Here is a 21,895-nt window from a genome sequence, read left to right as displayed (position 1 = left end):
GCTAATTAATCTCTTCTACGTTTAGCTCCATAGGAAGAGTGGAAGAGGCCAGAGTACCAGATAGAGCACTGCTGTGCATGAGAAGTGGCTTTGACTTCCCCGCTCTTGCGATCCAGCAGCGGCGATGTATTCTAGACAATTTGGGGAACACCATTCTCTAGCTCCCAAAGGTCTTATGTACAGGCCCCGTAAGCTGAAGCGATGGAGGATGCAGTACTGGGACACAAGAATTTTGGGGTCTTGAAAGTTACTTGTGATGGTTCACTGTAAAGCCAGGCACCGTTAATTCCCTCAAGTATCCATCAGTGAGAAACAGATACTAGAAAAAACCTTCAAAGTGAAATTCGGAATCTTCCTAAGCGTGTGAAATGTTTTTGTTAACTAAATAAAATATGTAAAGTAAAGCATCTTGCAGGCTTCTGTCACATGAGATTTTTACAGAGACCCTCTGAAGAGTACAGTAGAATACTCTGATACATATGGCCGATTCATGGAGGCATTGGCATGTGCTGGGGAAATTACAGCCTTAAAAGTTCAATCTGCCATTCGGTTCCAAGATGACACAGATGTTTTTGTTTAAGGTTTCCCTGAACCAGGTTCTGGGGGTCTATTTTAAACAATGAAAAAAGCATGAATTCCAATGTAAAGAACCAAAGTGCAATATTATATTGCCTCCTCTGAGCCCCAAGCTTTATAGATGTTTCTGGGGCCTTTTTCAGTAAAAGGTCCATGTGATCAGACAGCTGCCTCACACATTCCGGGCTGCTAAACACATTCATCTTTTCTTACAAGATAAATGTGTATATCCCTTTTTAAACAAGGTGTTTTACTGAGGAAATGGTGGTTCACTTTGTTCAGGCCTTCCTCGTGTCTTGGCCCACGTTTCATTTCTGGGAGTGTTTGCCCCAGAGCAGAGTGAGACTGAGGCTAGAAATCAGAGGCTAGGAAATGAATGTTTCCTTTTCTGATCATCTGGTCCAGATAATTTCCCATCACGTTTCTGTACAAGCACTTGGTTTGTTCTTTGTATGCAGTATAAATGTAAATGTGCGGTTTGCACCATCAACGTTGCCTTTTTAAGATCCCCTGCATGGATTAATTTCACTTCCCTTCACAGCGTCCTGCTTCACAGATTAGCAACAGACTCTTACCATTTATATGTGCCTAATTTTCTCTCTGATATCTCATCATGTTCTAGTAGCGGACAGCCTGCTGATGCTTAAACTAGCCAAATTAAAGCACTGATTTTGTGACCCATGACAAAGCCACCTGAAGCTAGTGTCTTGGCTTCTGGTTGTGTGTGTCAGAATTCCCCTGACCCATCCATTCCTGGCTGAGAAAATGCTATGCTTTTGCACATAGCCATGTTTGCCAGGTGATCAACCTAAGTTGTTGTAGCCTGGAATTTGTTGTGTAGATCTTAATTCCTAGTGCACAGAAATAAAACAGGACAGTAGGAACTATATTGTTGGTTTTAATTTTGAAGAGTTTTTCTGATGAAGAGGGAGGCTTGCAAGGCACCAAGGTTGAAATCTTGGCCTAATTAAATAAATGGCAAAACGCCCATTGACTTCAGTCCTGCCAGGGTTTCACCCCAGAAATTGAAACCATTAGTTTAGCTATGAAAATGCTCTTGAAGCAGGGTGCAGCATAAAGTAAATATAGGACATTTATGGGAATGCCTGTTTAAAAGTACTTCCTAATATAGAAAACCATGGACACAACTTGCATTAATATCTAAAGCCAATGTCATGTTTAATCTGGCTGTTTAAACCATAATGCTGTCCAGGGGTGACTTACAAAAATAAATCAATTCCTCCACTGGAGTGGTTTAAAAGTTACTTTCTATTCTAGGTGGTCCCGACAACCAGGTCCACTTTGAGGGTTACCAAGTCTCTAATCAGTGCATGGCACTGGTACGGGATGAGTGCCTGCTGCCGTGCCGGGACGCACCAGAGCTCGGCTACGCGAAGGAGTCCAGCAGTGAGCAATATGTGCCTGACGTATTCTACAAGGTAAGGGTTGTGACTAAAGATAACAGCCAAAGTGTGTGTGAGAGAGAGCAGGAGGGGTAGTTCTGCTGAGGGTCTGCAACTCGATGTATCCAACTCAGTGACAGGACGCTTTGAGGTTTTGAACTATTTTCGGTAGTAACCGTTCACGGCATGTCCACAGGAAGCAATTGTGTAAGCTTAATTTCCTCCTCCTGAAAGTGCTGTTAAGGTTTCCAGTGCAGTAGTAGGCATTGGCTATCTAGCCTATAAATGAGGTCTGCAGTGATGCACGTAGGGCCTGTAGCAGGCACTCTGAGTTAACCACATCTTCTGTGTTTATTGGCAGTGGCTGCCACGCTTCTCTGTTGACTTTTAATCCCCTGCTGAGTGTATTTGCTTCCTCCTCTCCCCAATTACATTTACACACACTGTGCACTGAAGCAAAGTGAGGCACCAAGTTAAAGCTGCAATAAAAGCAGGTTCCTAACGAGATGGTGAGAATTTATTGTATGTAATACTTTTATAAGACACCTACAGAACAGCATCAGGCACTCTACAATAACACACTGAGCAGGAAAATGGAAAATAAGGCCCAGTCTGCCCAAATAGAGCCGCCAACCAGAGGAGAGAGAGACCGCACATACCCCAACCGAAGGGGAACAGTAGCCTGCAAGTACAAAAGCAGGGAAGGGAAGGGGTTAGTAGACTTTAAAAAAAAAAAAAAAAAAAAAAGCAGGGATGGGAATACATAAGAACGGCCACTCTGGGTCAGACCAATGGTCCATCGAACCCAGTATCCCGCCTCTGACAGTGGCCAGTGCCAGAGCTTTCAGGGGAGTGTACAGAATAGCCGTTCTGGAGATAGCCACCTCTGTCTTCCCCTCTCAGCTTCTGGCAGTCAAAGGTTGAGGGTCACCCCCAAGCAAGGGGTTGCATCCCTGAGCGTGCTGGCTAATAGCCACTGATGCACCTATTCTCCATGAACTTATCTAGTTCTTTTTTGAACGCAGTTATACTTTTGGCTTTCACAGCATCCCCTGGGAATGAATTCCACAGCCCTGGCTTTTCTCTCTCTGGTGCTGCAGTTAGTGCCTGGTATTAGGTCCTTTCTCTTGGGTCACATGATAAGCCTCAGAAGCCCCTCCTGATGCACAGTGGACTCAACCCACTTTCAGAGCAGGAATCTTCAAGAGGGTTAGGCCGTCAGAACCGTGCGTGCAGTGTGGCATGCAAAAGCTCTGTCAGTAACTGGACTACTGCATGTTTGGATTCTGTAGCTTTTGTTAGAGATGAGTACTCACTTTAGACATTTGTTCCTAGAGTTTTTCAAACCTCTTGCCTCTCCAGAATTGGGCTGGAAAAGTAAGAATAGGATCTCGGTGAGAATAATGGTGCTGCTTCTCAGAAATCCTGCTTGCTGTGTTTTGGTGCTTCTCGAACAAGGATGGAGAAAATGAAGTTAACAGAGATGCTTGCCAAGGAATTGGCCATCCATCATCCAAGCCAGCTATCTCATCTTTGTTTATATCTGATGTTTGTGATCTGGTCTGCTTGTGACACTTCCTCCTGTCATATTTGAGACTGTTCGTTAAGTGTAGGCTAGGCCAGGCTGCCTTGTTTGGCGCTGTTAAAATGAGGGCAGCGTACACCACCATTAGCAAATCTTGCAGAAATACTTTTGTGTGCCCCAAAGTGGTGCTGAGTGAAGATCAGGAAACTGCTGATTGGTGAGTTGCTCTGCACGGTTTTTTCCTGTCAATACCACGCTATTGGCTTGCCCTGATGCCACCTGAAATTCTGAAACACCTTCCAGCCACATCTCTTCATCGCTCTAGCAGTCTTTCCCCATTTGTGGTGCTTGTAAAGTGTGTTCTCACCAATGAAGCTGATTCTAAGTCCATTCTAAGTCCAACAGCATACAGGCAATTCCCAAAGGGTGCCCAAATGGCCAACTGAAGGTCTCACTGGCACCTTGTCGGAGGCCATGGGCTGTGCCTAATTTGAATAAATAAAGCTGGTGCAGTTGCGCTTGTCTTGAATGTGAAGGTGCAGCTCCTGCTGACTGCCGATCCCTGCATGCAGTATTCCATCTCAGAAAGCAACGACTCAGCTCAGGTCACGGAGGAGCATTGCACTGGCCACAGCCCATGTCTCCACGTCCAGAGGCATTGCAGAATGCTGTGTGCTGACGTTCAGAGTCGCAAGAAGCCAGTGTATGTTCCAGCAGGTTCGAAACTCTACCTTTTAACCTGAAGCAATGGAGGTAAACGAAGTGATCACAGATTACTCCAGCATTCTGTGGAAATTTCCATGAACCAGTGATTCATTGGGTCAGTCTTCAGAGTATTTCAAATGTTTTATAACTCCTACCCATAATTGTCTTTTTCGTTATGTGCTTCAGGAAGGCTTGAGGGGCGCGCTGGTGGGTGTAGTTGTCCTTTGAATTCAAACATGTTTGGCTCTAGTACCTTGACTTTTTCTGGAACATTTTTAAACTGATGGGAAGCTTAGTCACTTCTGGTTTTAAAGACCATTTGGGTCTCATTAAATGCAAAAAGGCCTGAGGTCAGAGACACTACCTCATAGTCACTGGGTGTGTGACAGCAAGCTTGGCGAAGCATTGCTTATGCATTTTGTTGGGAGCAAGAGTCCTGAGTAGATTTGGCCTTGCAGTGAGAAGACAAAGATGGTTAGTAATGTAACACCCTGGCCACACCTGTCAGCATGATAGCAGGAGCATTGCTCAAGCACTGTGGTCACCAGACAATGTCCAGCTTGATAATTAGTCTGTCTACCTTTACGCTTCAGCCTTTTGCTTCCTGCCCTAAACTGTCGTGCAGGGTTGCTGTGGGCTCTTAAGCAGCTGCCACATTTCACCTCAGTTGACTGTTTCACTGGTGAGCAAGAATAATTCATATATGTAGTGTGTGTATCAGCTTGAAAAGCACTTTAGGATGAAAGGGGCAATATTAATGTAAGTTTATTGTGACGGTTGGATGAGAACCAAGAAGCCAATGTTTGTGTAGTGTGGAATATATTTATAGAACAATTTAGCATCCGAATGTGGGAGGGGAAACTATTAAATTCCTGTCTCCACTAGTTGCATAAAAGAGTAGATGCATTTTAAATTCCTGCCAGTAGGAAAAGGTGACCCGTGTAAAGCCGGAGAAATATAAAGCGGCAAGCGTATTACAGTCTGCTCATCACATAAGGAAAAGATCTTGTATCTTTACTCTTAATATGTGTTGTTGATGTTTTTGAAAGGACTTAAGAAATTTCTCTGAGTTAGTAATGCTGCAGAAATAGAAGCCTATGTCAGGGATCAAAGCCATACAGCTGGGAGAAATTAGTGAGAGTGTTACAGGTTCGAGGACTCTGGCAAGCAGGCAAAGAGGTGCTTCAAGGCAAAATAACAGCTCTCTTCATTCATCAAGGCTTTCTTGTATGGCGCATATCAAGATGCATTTGTGGAATGGGGTCAGAGGCTAGCATGCCCCTCAGTGTGTTACAGCTGTTGCTGAAAATAAGATTCCCATGTGAACAAGTGTGACTTATCTCAATGGTCTATCAGCTGTAGACATGTCTTAAATATCATGAAAACAGGAAAACTGATGGCACCAGATTTGCTCTGTTTCATAAACCAAAGTATTTTTCCTTAGCCGCTTGCCTTGTGATTCCTGTATGTCTTTACCTTTCTCTTTGTATTGGCCTCTTGCCCTGCTACTCACAGAAACCATCCCATTAGCACTGGCAGCATGGCGCTTTCTCTGAGTGGATAGTCAGTCTGTGCGGAGTGAAAGCTGTAAATGTGTTCTGGAGTGAAAATCGGGGGCTTTCAGGACCAGGAATATAAATTACTCTGCTAAATAATTTTCTCATCGTGATCAACTCGAAAGGAAAAACCATCCCACTGGTAAACCCAGTGGTTCGAAGTGCGGGATTAGTGAGGACTATCAGGTGTTGCAGTATAACATTCTGTTATACTTCGATGTTGCAGAAAGACCGGTTAGCACTTCTCAACAACAGTAACTCCACACAAATCTGCTCAAGGCCCCCTCTCTTCTCAATATGTAGACACACAATGGCTGTAATTATGATAACCAATCTCTCCTGTAGCTCGAGAGACCAGGGTATTGTTAACCTCCTCCTTAGTTCATTTTCCAGCAGTATGGGCAGGCTAAAGATTCCACTTTGTATCAGGACTGCAGAAGGCTTGGGTTTATCCTAATACGTTAGAAGTCCCTGCCCTCTGTCTTCTGTCTCCTCACTGTTTTCGTGTATTTCTGGGAAGTAAATAAGTGCATCTATCCATCTTGCTTAAGCTATGAATGTAACTTAAACATTGGGGGCCTGATAATGGGATCGAAGTCAGTGGGAGCGGTGGATGTTCAGCACCTTTGGAAATTTGATGGTGTATGTATCCTTACAGTCATCTGGGTGCTTTGTGCCTATGTCCATTGCTGCACATTGTGTGTGAATGCTGCAAACTCTTCAAGCTGCCTTCACCTAGTCTGCAGAATTCATGGCTTTCCATTATCAAGCTGTCATTTTGTTGTGCACCCCAGCGAACCCCAGGCTGCAGCGCTGTCTTGGAGTCGGTGGTAGCACGGCAGGACTCTTATTTCATGGATGTCTCAACATTTCATCAAGTGGAGCAAAAAAGTGAGAGCTCTGAGTTTTATGGACCCTTTGAAGCATTTAAGTAGTCATGGGTTGGTACTTTTGTGGGACTAGATTCTTCTGTCAACTTTAGGCAAATACCTGGAATCTTAGCACAAACAAGAAGATGTCACATCTTGTTGTGTGTTACATTTTATTGTTGCTTTAATATCCAAGAAACTTGCTCTGGGATGGGGAAAGATTAAAGCCCTTTTTAATGACACTTGTATTACAAAAGGGACATTTCCCCTCATGCCAGAGATCAGTGGGTTGGTCTTTGCATTTGGACAACTGCTCAGCTTCGTGCAGTGTCGGCGCGAGAAGCATCAGCTGTTCAACTTTTGTTTCCGTTCAAGCTCTGGAAAAGCCCACTCCATCCAGCTCTTGGAGTGACTTGACAGCCTTTTGCCACTTTTTATTAAGGCCAAATGGGATTACCAACCCCAACTTCTCCTAGCCCAATACCAGTCTCGGACTGGACGGTGTTACTGGTGCTCAATTTATAAATTCCCTCTCCTCCTGTCCGTAAAACTTGAAAGTCTGATAATTGTTACATACAACACGACTGCACCTCTGGCCTTTGTTAGAGGAATCCCTGCAGGTTATGATGACGGGAATTCTCTGAGCAACCAAAACATGGAGGAATGTTCTTGTAAGTGGAGAAAAGAGTGCTCTGCAATCCAGTTTTTGTTCTTCCTTTAAAACCTGCAGAAGGGTGCTGTGGTGACTGCTCTTTCCGGCCATTGCTCGGGAATGGCCAGAGAATGGACCAGGGGGTGTTTCCATCTTAATATTAACCATCTTAACCTCATACCACAAAGGTTCTCCTCTTGTGCATGCCTTTGTTTTGTGGGAGGAGCTTCCTTGAATATAGAGTTCTCTGTCCCCAGCCATGGATCGTTGTGGGGGAGGATGGAAGGACACTGGGTTTATTCTTCTTGCAAAAGCTTGCCACATGCAGAGAGTTCCCAGCAGTAAGAGACTTGATAGATGTTCAAAGGTCACCCTGTCTCAGCTGGTAGGAGAGAGCTGTCCTACAGTAACCACCTGGTCTGTACCAGGAAGCACTTCTGCCTCTCAGTGAGTAGAAAGCACATGGCAGTCCTTAGCATAGTTCAGAAAATTGGCTAGTTCTGTGCCCATAGCAGTTTAAATAAGATTAAATAATCAAAAGCAGGCCCCATGGATTTTTACAGCATCTTGAGTGAGTGTGTTCTCACTAGAATGCCGTTGTGATGGGAAGTGAAAAGTCTGTAGCTAGGTCTGCGCTAAGAGGAAGCGTGGTGCGTGTAATATGCTACTAATAACCACTTATATTGGCCTTCTCCGGGCTGTGAGTGTTGGAGCTGGGAAGGGCTTCCTTCAGGCTCAGAAATATCCCTGTGGGAAACTGCAGCGTTGCTTAGTAGAGACAGCACTGGACAGGGGGTCAGGACTCTCCGGGGTTCTGCTCCCAGTGCTGTCACTGACCTGCTGTGTGAGCGTAGGCAGGTCTCTTCACCTCTGCCTCCCATCTGTGACACGAGGATGACATTTACCTGCATAGTGTAACACTCAGATCTATAGGCGAAAAGAGCTGTGTAAGAGCTAAATAAACTTGGTCTAACTCCAAAGCAACATAAGCAGCATAAACTCAGGGAAGATCTGATCATGAGGGAGAATATCATCAGTGTCAATGAGTCTCCATATTAAAAGGTTCTTCCCTTAGAGAATAAGGAGCCCTGGTCCATTTGTTGTTGTTTATTAGTTGTACGTAGACCCCAGGAGCCCCAGTCAAGGACCAGAACCCCATGGTGTTAGGTGCTGTACAAACACAGAACATAGAGACAGTCCCTGTTGCAAGGGCAATCTAAGTGTAAGACAAGAGACAATAGGTGGATACAGACAGAGAGGGGTATACAAGTGGGATGATATTGGGCAGGATGGTAGGGGGTCTCAGATGACTAGCAATCCAAATTGCTGTCAAGTTTTTTTGTATGCATCATGGCAAAGGAGAGTTTGGAGTATTGCTCTCACCCTTAGTGCGTGGTTGATTGTACATACGTTGATCCATAGCGACTGAGAATCTGAACTCTTCCTGAGCTGCCCTGTCCATATTGCAAGCCCTGCAGCCAGCTTGCCAGCAGAAGCATGAGAAAGTTGAGAGTAACTTCCTTGGTTAATGGGTATTTCTCCGTGCTGATGGATTAATCATTTTCCTATTGGGAGACAGAAGCTGCAGTACCATTAGGTCAAACTGTTTCAAAATGTTGGGATTGCAGGAGCTGATCTCCACTCCTGTCTCTAGTATGATTCATTGCCCAATTCCTCTGGGGCCTATTGTTTGATTCTTGTCCAGACAGCGAGTAGAATTTGAGCCTTCATTAACTCCTTGCTGCCCTCCGTTTGGAGCCGTGGCTGCTAAGCAGAGCATATGGCACTGGGAATCCCCGAGTCCTGAGTTACAGCAACAGCATACCACGTATGTGGATAAAGGCTGCTAGGGCTCTGGTGGCTGCCAAATTTGGAGTGATCTCGTAGCAATCCTCCCAGCTTGACACTGTTAGGGCTATAAAATGTAACTGCCTAATAAAACTGTACCTGTGGGGAGGAGGAAGGTGCCTACTTCGTTCCACAAGGAGGGAGGCACAGACACTTCCTTTAGCTGGGGGGTGTTAGGTGTCAATTTGGTAGTAACAATTTTAGAAAATATCTTTCAAGCCTTAGTAGCATGACATTAAAAAGAAGGCTTTTAACATGGAAATCCCCAGAGGGGAAGATTAAAGCGAACAGGTGCTGGAAAAATGTTTCTGCATATTAGAACTTAATTAGATTTGAAAATGAATTCCAGATGGGCTAATTATGTGTGAGTTGTTGCAGGTTCTTTCTTGCAGGGGCAGGAGAGTGTTTGGGAAACTGATGTAGCTTGATTGGATTTGATTCCTAATTCTTGCAGTATTGCTGAGATCTAGACGCAGGCTGGCTTTCGGGCCCTGTGATCCCTCTGAAAAAGCTCCACATCTCCTGCTGCTGCTGTCAGAGCCAGGGAGATCTAAGGCCACAAGCAACCAGGCTTGTTGCTAAAATAACCAGGGGGCCAACAACCTGTCACGTTCAAGGAGAAATGATTCTGATCAGAATTACTTGTAAAGGAAACTTCAAAGACGGGACGGTTGATTCTACAAAGGGGGAACTATTTCCAGGGACACATGGCGTTTACGAGTGCCATTGGCGTCTACAAGCAAAGTAGTATGCCAAAGCATGCTTGAGCATGTGACTGACTGAGCATGTGGGGACTGTCCCGAGCGACAGCAGGGGGTGCTGGTTACGGCGCTGCATGTTTCTGATACAGAAATACTAGAGCAGCGGCTCTCAACCTGCGGGCCGCTTGCTGACCAGTCAGCACACTGCTGCGGCCCATGTGACACCCTCAGGGCCATCCAGGTAGTGTGTATGTGTATATATATTGTGTGGATGCAGCCCACAGAACACACAGAAAGCTACATATGTGGCCCACAATGGTAAATAGGTTGAGAATCGCTGTACTAGAGTAACTGAGAAATGTTACTAGTGGGAGTGTAGCAGCATATTCAAAGCCAGAAAATGTAGCTTTCAAAGGGACAGTGTTCTCCATGAGTGTCTCTGTGAAGTGTTTTGCTTCCTGGCTCCGTTTTAGGAGTTTTTCACAAAACCCCAGAAGATACCCCCTCTGTCTACAGTGTGGGGCTGAGGGACAAATTTCATGGCCTTTTTACAGCGTTCCCCAGGAAGTAAATGGAGCATGCCGGAGCGAGAGCCGTGTATGAGTCTGCATGTGTGCCGGGGCGAGAGCCCTGTATGAGTCTGTGTAACTGCCATGGGCTCTGCCTACCAGCCACTCTGAGAAAGCTCAGCAAATGTGAACTTTTCCATAAGGTCTGTGACTGGAAATCATGGATGTGTGATTTATGTGTGGCTTGATGAATGATTTATATCACGTGAAGGGATGATTTAGGTAGAAAATACATCCCCTCTTACAGAATCTGTAATGAAGAGTCAGTTCTTATTCATTTATTTCTGAAGCTGTTTGAACTCAGCGTGTTTGACATAAATCAAGTCTAATTGTCATTTCATGATTAATGAACATATGCTGGCCATTTTTCTTCATAATTAAACTTTATGTTCAGTTCATGTGACAAAGCAAAACAAGTTTAGGCTTTGCCAGGTTGTGTGGCTTTTCCAGGTCTGTGTATTTAGGAAAAAGTGGCTGGTTTTCCAATGGCCTTGAATAGACCCTGCTGGGCACGAGCACATGTAATTCGAGTGGAGACTCCAGCACGTTGACCTGACCGTTCAGCCTGTGCAGAAAGTCAGTTTTGTGTCCAGCTGTGGTGTAAAGGGGACATTTCGTTATGAATACGGTGCCTTTTGGCTTGTTTGCTTCAAACATCGACTGAGATCTGGGGTGGAATTATCTGAGAAGCAGGGACGCTGTTCGAAGGGCAGCTATCGTGTCCAGTGTTGCCTCAACTGCAGGGACAGCTACACATCTGCCCTTCGAACAGTAACTTAACCACCCAACAAAATGACAGAGGAAAGTGAATAGCTGTCTGTATCTTTCATAAATCTGCAAAACAGTCCCAATAGTTTAAAAGCCCCAAATCTATCTGGGTGTTCCAGCTCAGGGATCCATATGGTCTACATCAGTTCCATCCAGTTCACTAGCTGTGTTCTTCTTATTTCAGGACATAGACAAGTTTGGCAACGAGATCACTCAGCTGGCTCGCCCGCTCCCTGTGGAGTACCTAATCATAGATGTAAGTATTCGCTGCAGTATTGAGGCAGAGTTCCTTTTGCATCACCGAACCTTCTGAAAAATCCACAAAGTCTGAAGGTTTTAACTCGAGTTTTCTTTCTTTAAACAACTCTTTAAACCTGAGAGTGCAGCAGTCAGCATGCTTTTGTGTGAGTGCAACACTCGGGGGTGGGTGGTGATGTGGTGCCAGAGAAATGCATTTACTTCTCCAAAAGGCGCCGCCTGGAGTGTCTTATTGCTGTTATGAAACAGAATTTATCCATCAAATGAAGGAAGCAGTAATGGATATGCTGGGCATTAAATCACTGGGAGCTAATTAGAAAGCTCCAGTTGTCTCTTTTGTAGCAGTGATTAAGAACACTGCTCATTCCAGTGATGAGCAAGCTGGGTTTGTACTATGAAAAGGCCTACAGCTCCTTCATTGCCAGTTCCTAATGCTTTCATTCTGGAGACTGAATCCTAGTTGCAGTTCTGTGTTCAGGTCCCATCTGCCCACCACTGAATGTGTCCCCCCAGGGAGCAGTGTTGTTTCTTGGGCTATGCATCCTTGAGTGTTGGGAGCCAAAGGGCAATTGGTCTGAGAGTCCTGCCTGCCAACACACTTGGGAGCAGTGTTAAAACTCTGCCACTGTCTTTCAGTTTTAATGGGGGCCTTTCCTGGATGGGAGACTGGGAGGCAGATAATTCAGATGACAGAAAATATTGCGGGAGTGGAGGTGGTGCCACCAATGATTAAATCCATTCAAAGCGACTGGTCCACTCCAGCTGGTGCTAGCGTGAATACAAATGTCCCAAGCGCTGCCCCAGGAAACCCCAGATGTGGGGAAGCAGGTGGACTGGAAACCAAACACTTGCTCTTCCTCTTTGTTGGTTTTTTTCCGTGGGGTGTGTTACTTGTCAAAGCTGCGTTTGGGCTGAAGACTTTGACACGTGATTCCTGCAGTGAAGTATTGCGTTTGGAACAGTGGGACCCATTGTGTGGAGCCCATTCCAATTGACAGCACTGGAATGTATTTATTACCCCGGCAGTAAAGGCATCTGGTTTTGGACTACCTGGGGTGTAATTAAGATGAAAACAGATTGACAGAACATGCCCTTAGGAGGAGTCTGGAATGATGAAAACTGAATTTCTGAAGCATCTTTTTAAAAAATAAAATAAAATAACAAAACCCCTGACCAAGTATTTTTCTGGCTTATATTGCAATGGATGTTATTTCTGCACCTTTGGTGTCAACTACAAACCGCACACATCCCTGGTTGAAAAGCTCTTTGTTTATAAGACTTTAATAGCCACAGAATCAGAGTACAAAGGCACCTTGCCTGCCCACCCACCACCCTCCTTCCAAGTGATGTCAGCAGCAAAGAGGAGGAATATTAGTGAGTCCCAGGATAGTGCGTACAAAGCTCAATTTAATAAAATGCACAAGGCCAGAAGCGGATGGCAAAGTGTTTGTTTGAGCCCTACATGGCTCAGTTCCACCCACAAGAACTTAGGAGCCCACTTGCTCGCACGGGAGGCATGTGGTTTCTGAGCCATATTCTCCCCTGCGTCTGGCGAAGTCCCCACCAACCCAGTGACGGTATTGGGGGGCCTGGGCTAGCTGACCAAAGAGCGTATCGATGGCAGGGGATTCCAAGATTAGGAGGAGACTTGGAAACCCTGCATCAGAGAGGGGCCTCGTCCTTTGCTGGAATGGCTGATTCCAGTGGCAGAAAGGTGCACGAGATTAGAGACGGGCTGGAGATCCTACTTGGATGCTTAAGCAGTTGGGGAAGTCACTTACCATTTCGATAAAAGCTTGTATCTGCTTCAGTGCTTTTGCTGCCTGTCGTGCAGAGAAAACCTTGTATTTGGAGAAGTGATCTGGGAGAACTCTTTCTTCGTTTCTCAGACGGCCCCAAGTCAGCTGCAGATTTCAGTAATGCCTCCCTGTTCCTCTCTAATCCAACCTCCTCGGCGTAATTCTTCCAATGCATAAAAAGAGCTGGGTCCAAGTTGCCAGCCTCAGACGCACAGTTGTCGGATCAGTGGGGGGGAGGTCTGCTGTGCTTCCACAGGCTATCTGAGCCTGCCCATTTTCAGGAGAGAGTTGGATGCCACGCTCGCTGTGTTTATGAATGCTGGGGCCAGCCTGGAAAAGGGAAATGTTGATCAAATCTCCTTGGAAATGGGAAAAAGGCTCTAGAAGTTCCACCTAATAATCACTGTGTGGCCTTCATGGCTGAACGCTGCGCTGTGAAGTGCACAGTGTTTCTCAGCCATTGGAGGCAGTGGGCCTAGGTCTCCAGTGCCTGGGAACCAGGCCTGGCCTGTCTCCTCAGCATCCCAGCACTGTGCTCTAATAGCTCTTCCTTGGATTTTTAGATTACCACAACTTTCCCCAAGGATCCAGTTTACACGTTTTCTATTTCTCAAAATCCGTTCCCTATTGAGAACCGTGACGTGCTGGGAGAAACTCAGGTAAGGAATGCTTTAAAGTGCGTGTGTCCTACCTGTACAATCGTACACATGGATGTAATCTTCTCCATGTGTCCCTTACGCTAAGCCCTCTGAAAGGGAACAGCAGTAGAGAGACTGCAGCAGCTGTTCCACTGAGCCGTCTCCTCATAGTTTGATCCACGTTTGGCAATATGCTCAGCAAAACTTCCCTCTCTGAATGCTTTACACCTCCCTATAAATCATCCCTTCTGGATGTGCCAATCCGCACCCATCCCAGTGATCTGAATGAGGCCTTTTTGCTTGCCAAGAATTGCCTCTTGCAAGTAACGTCTAAAAAGGAGCTGCCAGTCCCATGGTGTTTGTTTGATCAAGAATCAGTTAAGAGTGCATCCTGTATGTGACAAACTGCACTGCTTCCCCACACTGCTAGGGGTGGGTCAAACAACATGAAGGGCCTACAGTGGCTCCTGGGTTTAGTGCTGACACCGAGAATGCTGGCTGCTTTTGTGGAATGGTTTTAAAAAGCTGAACTGTTCATTACAGAAAGAGGCAGCTATCAAATTACCCAAGCCACATGTGAGCTGGCAAAATCAGCGGGCATTTTGGGTTACTTGGTAATAGTAATGGTCGGTCCCTCTCAAAAGGGATCTGCGTGGAAAGTAGCAAAGATTTCTTCTGAAATAGTTGGACATAAAATGAATCAGAAGTGCATAGTCCCTGCACAAACACAAACTCCTGCAGAAGCTGTGAGAGAGCCAACTAGAACGTATCACTTAGCAGGTCAGGGTTTTTGCTGTGTAGAGGAGTAGTCAGCGCTGTGCGGGCTGTGTGACTGTACGGTTAGAGGATTCCTCACCCCTGACCCTGGCCTTCTCCCCCTTGCTGTGACGCATTGGCCTCTTCTGCACCTGGCGAGCCTACTCCACTTCAGCACAATTGGCTGATGGAGGCTTCAGGGGGCATGACCCTGCTAGCCAGCTCACCGTCATTCCGGACGGGGGCACCAAGATTCCACTGGGACATTATCTTCCCATGGCCCCTGTTCCTTCACTGCCCCAAACTGGCGTGGCTCTGAGATGGTGCTGTCTGACTTGCTGCCATTCCGAGTGCTCCAGTGTCTGGGCTCAGCTCTCTATGCCCTGGGGTCTTTTAGATGTCTAAATCATTCCAGATTCCCTTTCTCTGGAAATGTGAAAGGCTGCAATTCAGTCTGCAAGGCTCTCTGATTTCAGGATGTCAGTGAGCATCGCAATTGTGTCTATTGATAGAGGAAGGAATTTTACCAGTATCATCTTTGTCAGTGTATCTGAATGGAAAAATCAAGTTATCACATTGGGGTAAGGAAATATGACTTCTGGATTGTTTTTCTTCCCCTTTCCAATCTCTGCAGGACTTCCACAGCTTGGCCACGTACCTATCTCAAAACACTTCCTCTGTTTTCCTTGACATCATCTCTGATTTCCATCTGCTCCTTTTTCTGGTCACCAATGAGGTCATGCCTCTGCAGGTATGTAATCGAAGACCATGATTTTGGCTAATGACAAAGGCAGATAGGGCTCGCAGTGAGCATCACATTACAGACCGGCACTAACCTCCTCCTCCTCCAGAATCGAGGCAGAAGCATCAGTCGCATGTGCGGTGGAAAGCGCCGTGTGTCTGTTGCGCCCAATCTGAGTTCTCAGACCCAGCTTGTTTGCTGGTTTATCCATAGTTCCTGCTGAGAACATGCAGCTTGACAACTGTCTTTCCTTCTCAGTGACCCTTTTGGTTGGTGGTAAGAAGCTAGATATGTCTGAGTTCTGGAAGTCCTGCTCCGCCTCTGCATGGTGGTGGCTGTGAGAGCAGGGTCCCAGGCGGGATACAGCCGCTTGGCTCCGGCTCGGATAGCTGGAAAGGTTTAAAAGTATTGGAATCAGAAATTCCTGTTATAATGATAACAAGATCAGTCTCACCAAATCTATTCCAGGACAACTACTTCCTGTCTTTGCAGCTCTGGCTGTATTGGCTTGGCACTAGGAGCTTGGCTCCGTATCAGGCGCTCCGTTAACATCTGCACCACTCATATTTTCCCATTTGTAAATAACAGACCAACAAGAAAAGCCATGTGTTTTCCAGAAGCTTCGAGAATTCCACAAACTGAGCATGTGTAGCCCAGCTGGGCTGCCAGTGGGCAGCTGGAGATCAGGACCAATCAGGGGGATTTTGTGTGTGTTGTGTTCAGAATTTTGTCCAGAATTTTTTTTTTCTCTTTGTGATAAAAGTGTGAGGGAGCCTTAGCTCTCTTGCAGGTTCACTGCAGCAATGGGCAGCAGCTGCCATTCAGGGGGGCCGGTGGACTGGCTGTTTTAACTCCCTACAGGTGATCTAGTGCTCCTGAAATGAGATGGCTAGAGCCAGACCTAATGTAGGTAGGCACCATACAAGTTTCCCATGTGTAAACCTACCGATACACCTCAAAACTATTGTCCAAGCCCTCCTGCTATTCCTGCCCTGGACCTCGAGTAAAGTCTCCGTTTCTTGATTAGGTGTATGGTGGCTTCATCCAATTCTGCTAAGTTTTACAGCCTAACATTAATACAAAGTTACTAGATACTTCTGGCCCACTTTTCTGTGCAGAGGGGTGCAACAAGTGACTTTTGGCTCCAGCATATATTCATTTATAGATTGTAAAGCCAGAAAGGACCACTGTGATCATCTGATCTGATATAGACACGCCCTGAATTAATTGCTCTAGCTTCTGTTTGGCCAAGTGTCGGGGTATGTCAGCCCTGGGGAGAAACTAGAAGCTGGGAGGGTCCGCTTGCTTGTGTCCCCAGAATGGCACCTTTGTAAAAGGGTGAAAGATCAAACTAAAGGGTTTGGGGTTTTTTTAGAATTCCTGGCAGCCACTGGGGAATAAACTCACTATGGAGCTTGGAGTGCTGGGGGCAGGGGCTTGCAGGAGCGCAGCCCTGGTCCGTGTGCGCTGGGTTGAGACTTGTGTGCTCTCTCGTACAGGACAGCATCAGCTTGCTGCTGGAGGCAGTGAGGACCAGGAACGAGGAGCTGGCGCAGACCTGGAAGAAATCGGAGCAATGGGCCACCATTGAACAGCTCTGTAGTGAGTCCCCAGAATCCTGTGACTGAGTCACATCTCCCTTCCAGACCAGCAAGGGGGGGCAATGAAGCAGTTTGCCTGGGCTGGCTGCCGAGTGGCAAAGCCGTGCACCCACGGGACAGAGTGTGGGAATGAGCTGGCTCCCAAGGCCAGCAGTGGCTCAGAGCCCTGGGGGCCCAAGCAGTACCCACCTCCTGGGCCAAAGTCAGGAGCGCCACTGGAGGGCTGTGGCGTGAAGCAGAGCCCTCCAGTCCTCGTGCTTTGCGGTAGGGAGGTGGCCCTAGAATTGCTGGTCTGAGTGCTGTTAGACTGGCCTGATTTACCTGAGCCAATCCTAGATCTGTGAGACAGAAGTACTGAAATCTCTGTGTGCCCTTGTCTGCCTCAGTCTCCTGCCTGGGATAGGTGTTGTGACATCACAGCGGCAAGCAGTCTGCCATGCAACGACCCACCCCGTTTGGTCAGACACCTGCTGATGCTTAGCACAGAACCCAGCCCGCTGTCTGGGTGCAAAGGCACAGGCGTGGGGAATGCAGGTTTAGTACCATGAGCTTCTCTGGCCTCTAAGCTGAGGCAGGAGAGACTGCTGGTTTTAGACTCGGAGGTCCCAAGGTCAGGCCCCGCCGCTCCCCCTCCTGCCTCCACTCCTCCCCTCTTCCCAGCCTTGAGCTCTGCTCTGTTTCTCCCTTACAGGCACAGTTGGAGTCCAAGTCTCAGGGCTCCATGAATATGGTGCCATGGGCAGTTCAACACATGCTGCATCCTCAGCCATGTGGGCTTGCCAACACTGCACCTTCATGAACCAGCCCGGCACAGGCCACTGCGAGATGTGCAGCCTTCCCAGGACCTAGCCCCTGCTGCTTGGAGCAAGGGGCAGACTTAAAAATACAGAGGCAAACCCGTTAAAAAGCAGGATGGTTTCTCACGCCCCCTTCCCCGTAACCATGCGCCACAAGGGGCAGACCAAGTGAGGGGGGGCTGCCATGTCTGTGTCTCCAATTGCAGGACTCTCGGCACTGTCCTTTCCGGGCCCTAACGATAGGGAGGGGAGGCCAGCTGGCTGCTGGTGGGATTTCATCTGCAATGCCCCGCGCTGTTAGCCCGGCATGAGGAGACCCTTCGCTTCGGTGTCCACACACTCAGCTCCCCCGAGATCTCCCTGCGCTGTCGTCCTCTGACTGGCTATCCTGCCCTCTCCAGGGGCTCTCTCTAGGCTTTGTGCTGCCGTCAGAGGCTGATCCAGTTAGACGGCAGCTGCTTCTCCCTCTGAGCTGAGCGAGCTCCGGTGCGCAAGGCAAAGTGGGGTGGCTGGGCTGGCCATTTCCACAGGTGCATGGCAGCAAGGGGCTGACCTCCCTCTAGTAGCTTGCATGATGTGCAGCTCCCCTATGCCGGCCTGGGAGGAAGTGATGTTGTAGGCATGGCTTGGTCCCACAGCCGCCCTTAGCAGCGGATCACTGTCCCCCTCCCCAGCACTCCTCCTCCAATGCCTGGTTTGTTTGTCAGCGGTCGGCTCTTCTCCAGTGGTTTTCTGTAGCCCTCGGTGCCTGACTCGGCTGAGCCTCCACCATAATTACAGCGTTGACTAAATGGTCTGCAGCTGGAGGACGTACGATGCGCACCAGTGCTGGGCCAGGAGCAAAGCTGCCACGCCCCAGCACTCATCCGCAGTGCTTGTGGTCCTCTTGGCATCCGAGTGGAGAGCTGGCGTCCCTTTGTGTACCCAAGAGCCCTGTCCCTCTTGGGTGACCCCTCACTGCAGCCCAGAAGCACGGTGAACTGCCTCTCTCCACAAAGCAGATTTGGCAGTCGCGTTTCGGCTCTCCCCTGCCTAGGGCCATGGCATCCTGATTGAAAGGGCATGCGGGGCAGGGTGGGCTGGGTCTGCTCCTGCTTGCTAGATCTCCCAAGGGCCAACGAACAAGCAGAGGGAGCTCGCTGTCCCAGACCAGAGGTGGGGCTGGGCGCCTTGGCTTAACGCTTTTGTTAAAGCGGTGGGTGGGCAGTCTGGGCCCATGGGGGCAGCCGCCCCAGCTCTGTGGAGCAGGCATCCTCTCACTCACGCCTTTCTCCCTTAAGGACACAGCCCACCATAGGGTGCAAGCCGGGCACAGCAACACAGTGCCTGCTCCTTCCATTACTACAGCCTTGCATTTAGTGCCGTCTCCTCCATCTGCCAGCCACTGTGTCGTCCCTTGGGGGCTGCCCTGGAGGAGCTGCTTCCCTTGGCCATCTCCCCCCTACAGAGTGAGGCTCTGGCACTTAGGAAGCAAATGTAACTTGTAAGTCCGCTTTGCATTAGCAAGTGCAGGGCCTGGCTCCAGCACAGACAAGGCACCAGTTCTGCATTAGACCCCCCCAGGCCTGGGCTGGCTTCTTTTCCTTTTGGCTGCTTGGTAGTTAGCCCCAGTCCTGCAGCCAGAGCCCAGGTGTCCAAGCAAAGGGAAGAGCCCCACACCTTTGTTTTCAGCAGCTGATCCGCTCCACTGAACCGAAATGAGCCCCATCGCAAACATGCAGCATGTTCCATCCTTCCAACTTGCCTCGGTCTGCTCGCAGCAGTCCAGTCTTGATAGGTGCTCTTTAGTGTCTGACGTTCAGAGCTGGCCTTGGGGGCCACAGCAGGAGTGTTTGTGGGGGCCAGGCCACAATGGGCAGGTCTCCCACTAAATCACCACTCTCTGCTCTCCCTTTACATTTAGACCCGTGGTGGCGGCGGCTGCTGCTGCTCCTGTTTTTAACCACACTGGGGCAGAATTGCAGGTCTTGTTCTTCCTCTGCTTGCGCATTAGTGACCTTAATAGCATCCCAGCTGGCCAGCCCCTGAGCCCAGGCTAGACGCGTCTGTTAGCATGGGGAAGTGCCATTTGAAAGCCTGCCTTTCCCCCTCCCGGAGTCTTGCTGAGGTGGTGTCTGACCCTCTGCGACCCCACTGTGGCATTTTGGCCTGTTTGCTATTCCCGGAGCAGCACCCGGCCCCTGGGGTTCGCTGCCTCTCTCCAATTGTACTCATTCAAACACCCCAACGTTTCCTGGGCTGCATTGTAAGGAACCCCTTCCCAGCTGTTCAGAGAGGCCCTTGCTCTCCTTATCCAAAGAGAACCATGGTGGCCATCAGCAGCTCGGTTGAAACGGGAGGAGCGGGTCCCCTTGGCAGGATAATGCTGCAAGTTTGTTTCCTCCCAGACTGATAGGGGAACTAGGACTGGCTGATCATAATGGGTCAAACACCCTTGGTATCCCATCAGCCAGGGCTCTCCCTTTTCCCCTCTCCAGGAGGCCAGTAGTGGGGTGGGCAAGCTGGGGGGAGGGGGGGACGACACAGTTTGACTTCTCACAGCTCATCCCCGCACTCTCCATGGCAGTGCGGATGCATCCCACCCCCTTCACTGCAATCCATGAACAGCTGGCAGGAGTGACATGGTTTCTACCCTTCGCAGTGGAAGGGTCCTTCGCGCCATCCAGCTGCTGTTTGAAGAGTAGTCGATTGCTGCCTGGCTGTGTTTGCCGGGAGGGCAGGCGGCTGTCTGTCCGTCTCTGGGTTTGTGTGTCAATCTCCTGGGCCATGGCTGCTCTTGCTTTTCTGTGCGCTTCGGCTTGCAGAGGTGTGCGTTTTGGGCGTGGACTGGAGTTACCTTAGTTAAAGCCCTGCAAGTAAAATCTAATAAAAGCGCCTGAAATGTGAACAAGGCTGCTGGCCTCTGCTGTGTTTATTGGCCCACCCCAGCCGGAATCCTGCGTGGTTCTCTGACCCAAGCTGAGCAGCTGCCTCCGGCCTGTTTGCCTGTGTGTGCCGCTGCTTGGTGCGGAGTTGGCAGCAGTGAGGCTGTGCGGCTGCGTAGGCTGGTGGGGCACGAGGGGTTGGATAGCCAGGCCTGTGTTGTCAGCACGTAAAGACACGTTACCGTGGGGCCTGCACCAGGCAAGGGGCTCCCCAACCGCGCTACTAGGCCACTCGCCTGCTATGGTCGATCCGGCCCCGACTGCCAGCGTAACGGGGGTTTCTTCCCCTGCTGGGCCCTGGGGGGGGAACAGGCTGTGAGCAGGAGCTTAGAGCATCCCCAGGAGCCATGACGAGAGAGCCTGGAACCGCCCTCGTTCACGGGCGATGGGCTCTCTGCTGTGCACTGCAGGGTGGTGGCAGACCGGACCCCACCCAGGCACCATGCCTCCCGGCTGCCTCCCCGCTGCCCCTGCGACCTGCAGGACGGGTTCAGCGAGCGACTGGTGCCCAGGGTGCAGCTGCGCTATCCTGCACCGTGGCAGTGGAGGTTAAAACCCAGCTGGCCCGAGGGAGACTGCTCCACAAACCCTGACTTAGCTCCACAACGTGGTAGCTACGAAGCATTTTGAAAGTGGCTTTTTCTCTGATCGTTATGTGTAAACCACCCCCACCCCCTGCAGCCCCAGTGCAGCCGTGAGCCTGGCTCACCAAGCCTCCGCCCACAAAGCTAAGCCTCCCCTTGAACGCTGGAGGGGACCAGCTGCACCAGCCTCAAGATGGGAGCCAAGGGCAGAACTTGGGTGTGTGAAGCTGAAGTTTTGGTTCTTGGGGTGGATTTGCGGGGTGGGGGTGTTGGTCACGTGCTTTGCAAAGGGAGGGGTAGTTGCACCAGGTGAGGGCTGAGGTATGTGGGCATCATCTCTGGTGCTCTGCCCCACAATCACCACTCTCCCCTGCAGCTGAGCTGAGGGGGGCTGCAGCCAGGGTGGCAGGAGCACCCACGGTTCATGCAGAACGAAGGCACTAAGGTCCGAACCTGGCCTTTGCGAAGCCACGTCCATGCTCGGGGCCTCCCCCAGCTGCCCACAGCAGTGCAGGCTGGGAACGCAAGTACAGGTCGGGCGCCAGCACTGGGCAGAGCAGAGCCGAATAGGGCTAGGCGAGATGGTGCCTCTTGATACGGCTTTCTGGGGCGATGCAGCAGTGG

The 21,895-nt window shown here is 49.1% G+C and overlaps 1 protein-coding gene across 1 annotated transcript in view; it reads left to right on the top strand.

Annotated features, from left to right (window-relative positions):
• Positions 1-20,654, top strand: part of NPLOC4 (NPL4 homolog, ubiquitin recognition factor) — a 42,240-nt gene extending 21,586 nt beyond the window's left edge. Inside the window, exons 12-17 of the mRNA XM_077833342.1 lie at positions 1,855-2,015; positions 11,357-11,428; positions 13,793-13,888; positions 15,258-15,374; positions 16,865-16,967; positions 17,658-20,654. Of these exons, the coding sequence (XP_077689468.1) occupies positions 1,855-2,015; positions 11,357-11,428; positions 13,793-13,888; positions 15,258-15,374; positions 16,865-16,967; positions 17,658-17,815 (707 nt within the window). The 3' untranslated portion in view covers positions 17,816-20,654. The remainder of the gene's footprint in view (positions 1-1,854; positions 2,016-11,356; positions 11,429-13,792; positions 13,889-15,257; positions 15,375-16,864; positions 16,968-17,657) is intronic.
• Positions 20,655-21,895: the final 1,241 nt, after the last annotated feature.

The sequence above is a fragment of the Eretmochelys imbricata genome, chromosome 14 (genome assembly GCF_965152235.1).
Source record: "Eretmochelys imbricata isolate rEreImb1 chromosome 14, rEreImb1.hap1, whole genome shotgun sequence".
Lineage (NCBI taxonomy): Eukaryota > Metazoa > Chordata > Testudines > Cheloniidae > Eretmochelys > Eretmochelys imbricata.
Note: the sequence above shows the minus strand (reverse complement) of the source record. Positions and strands in the feature narration are given on the sequence as shown.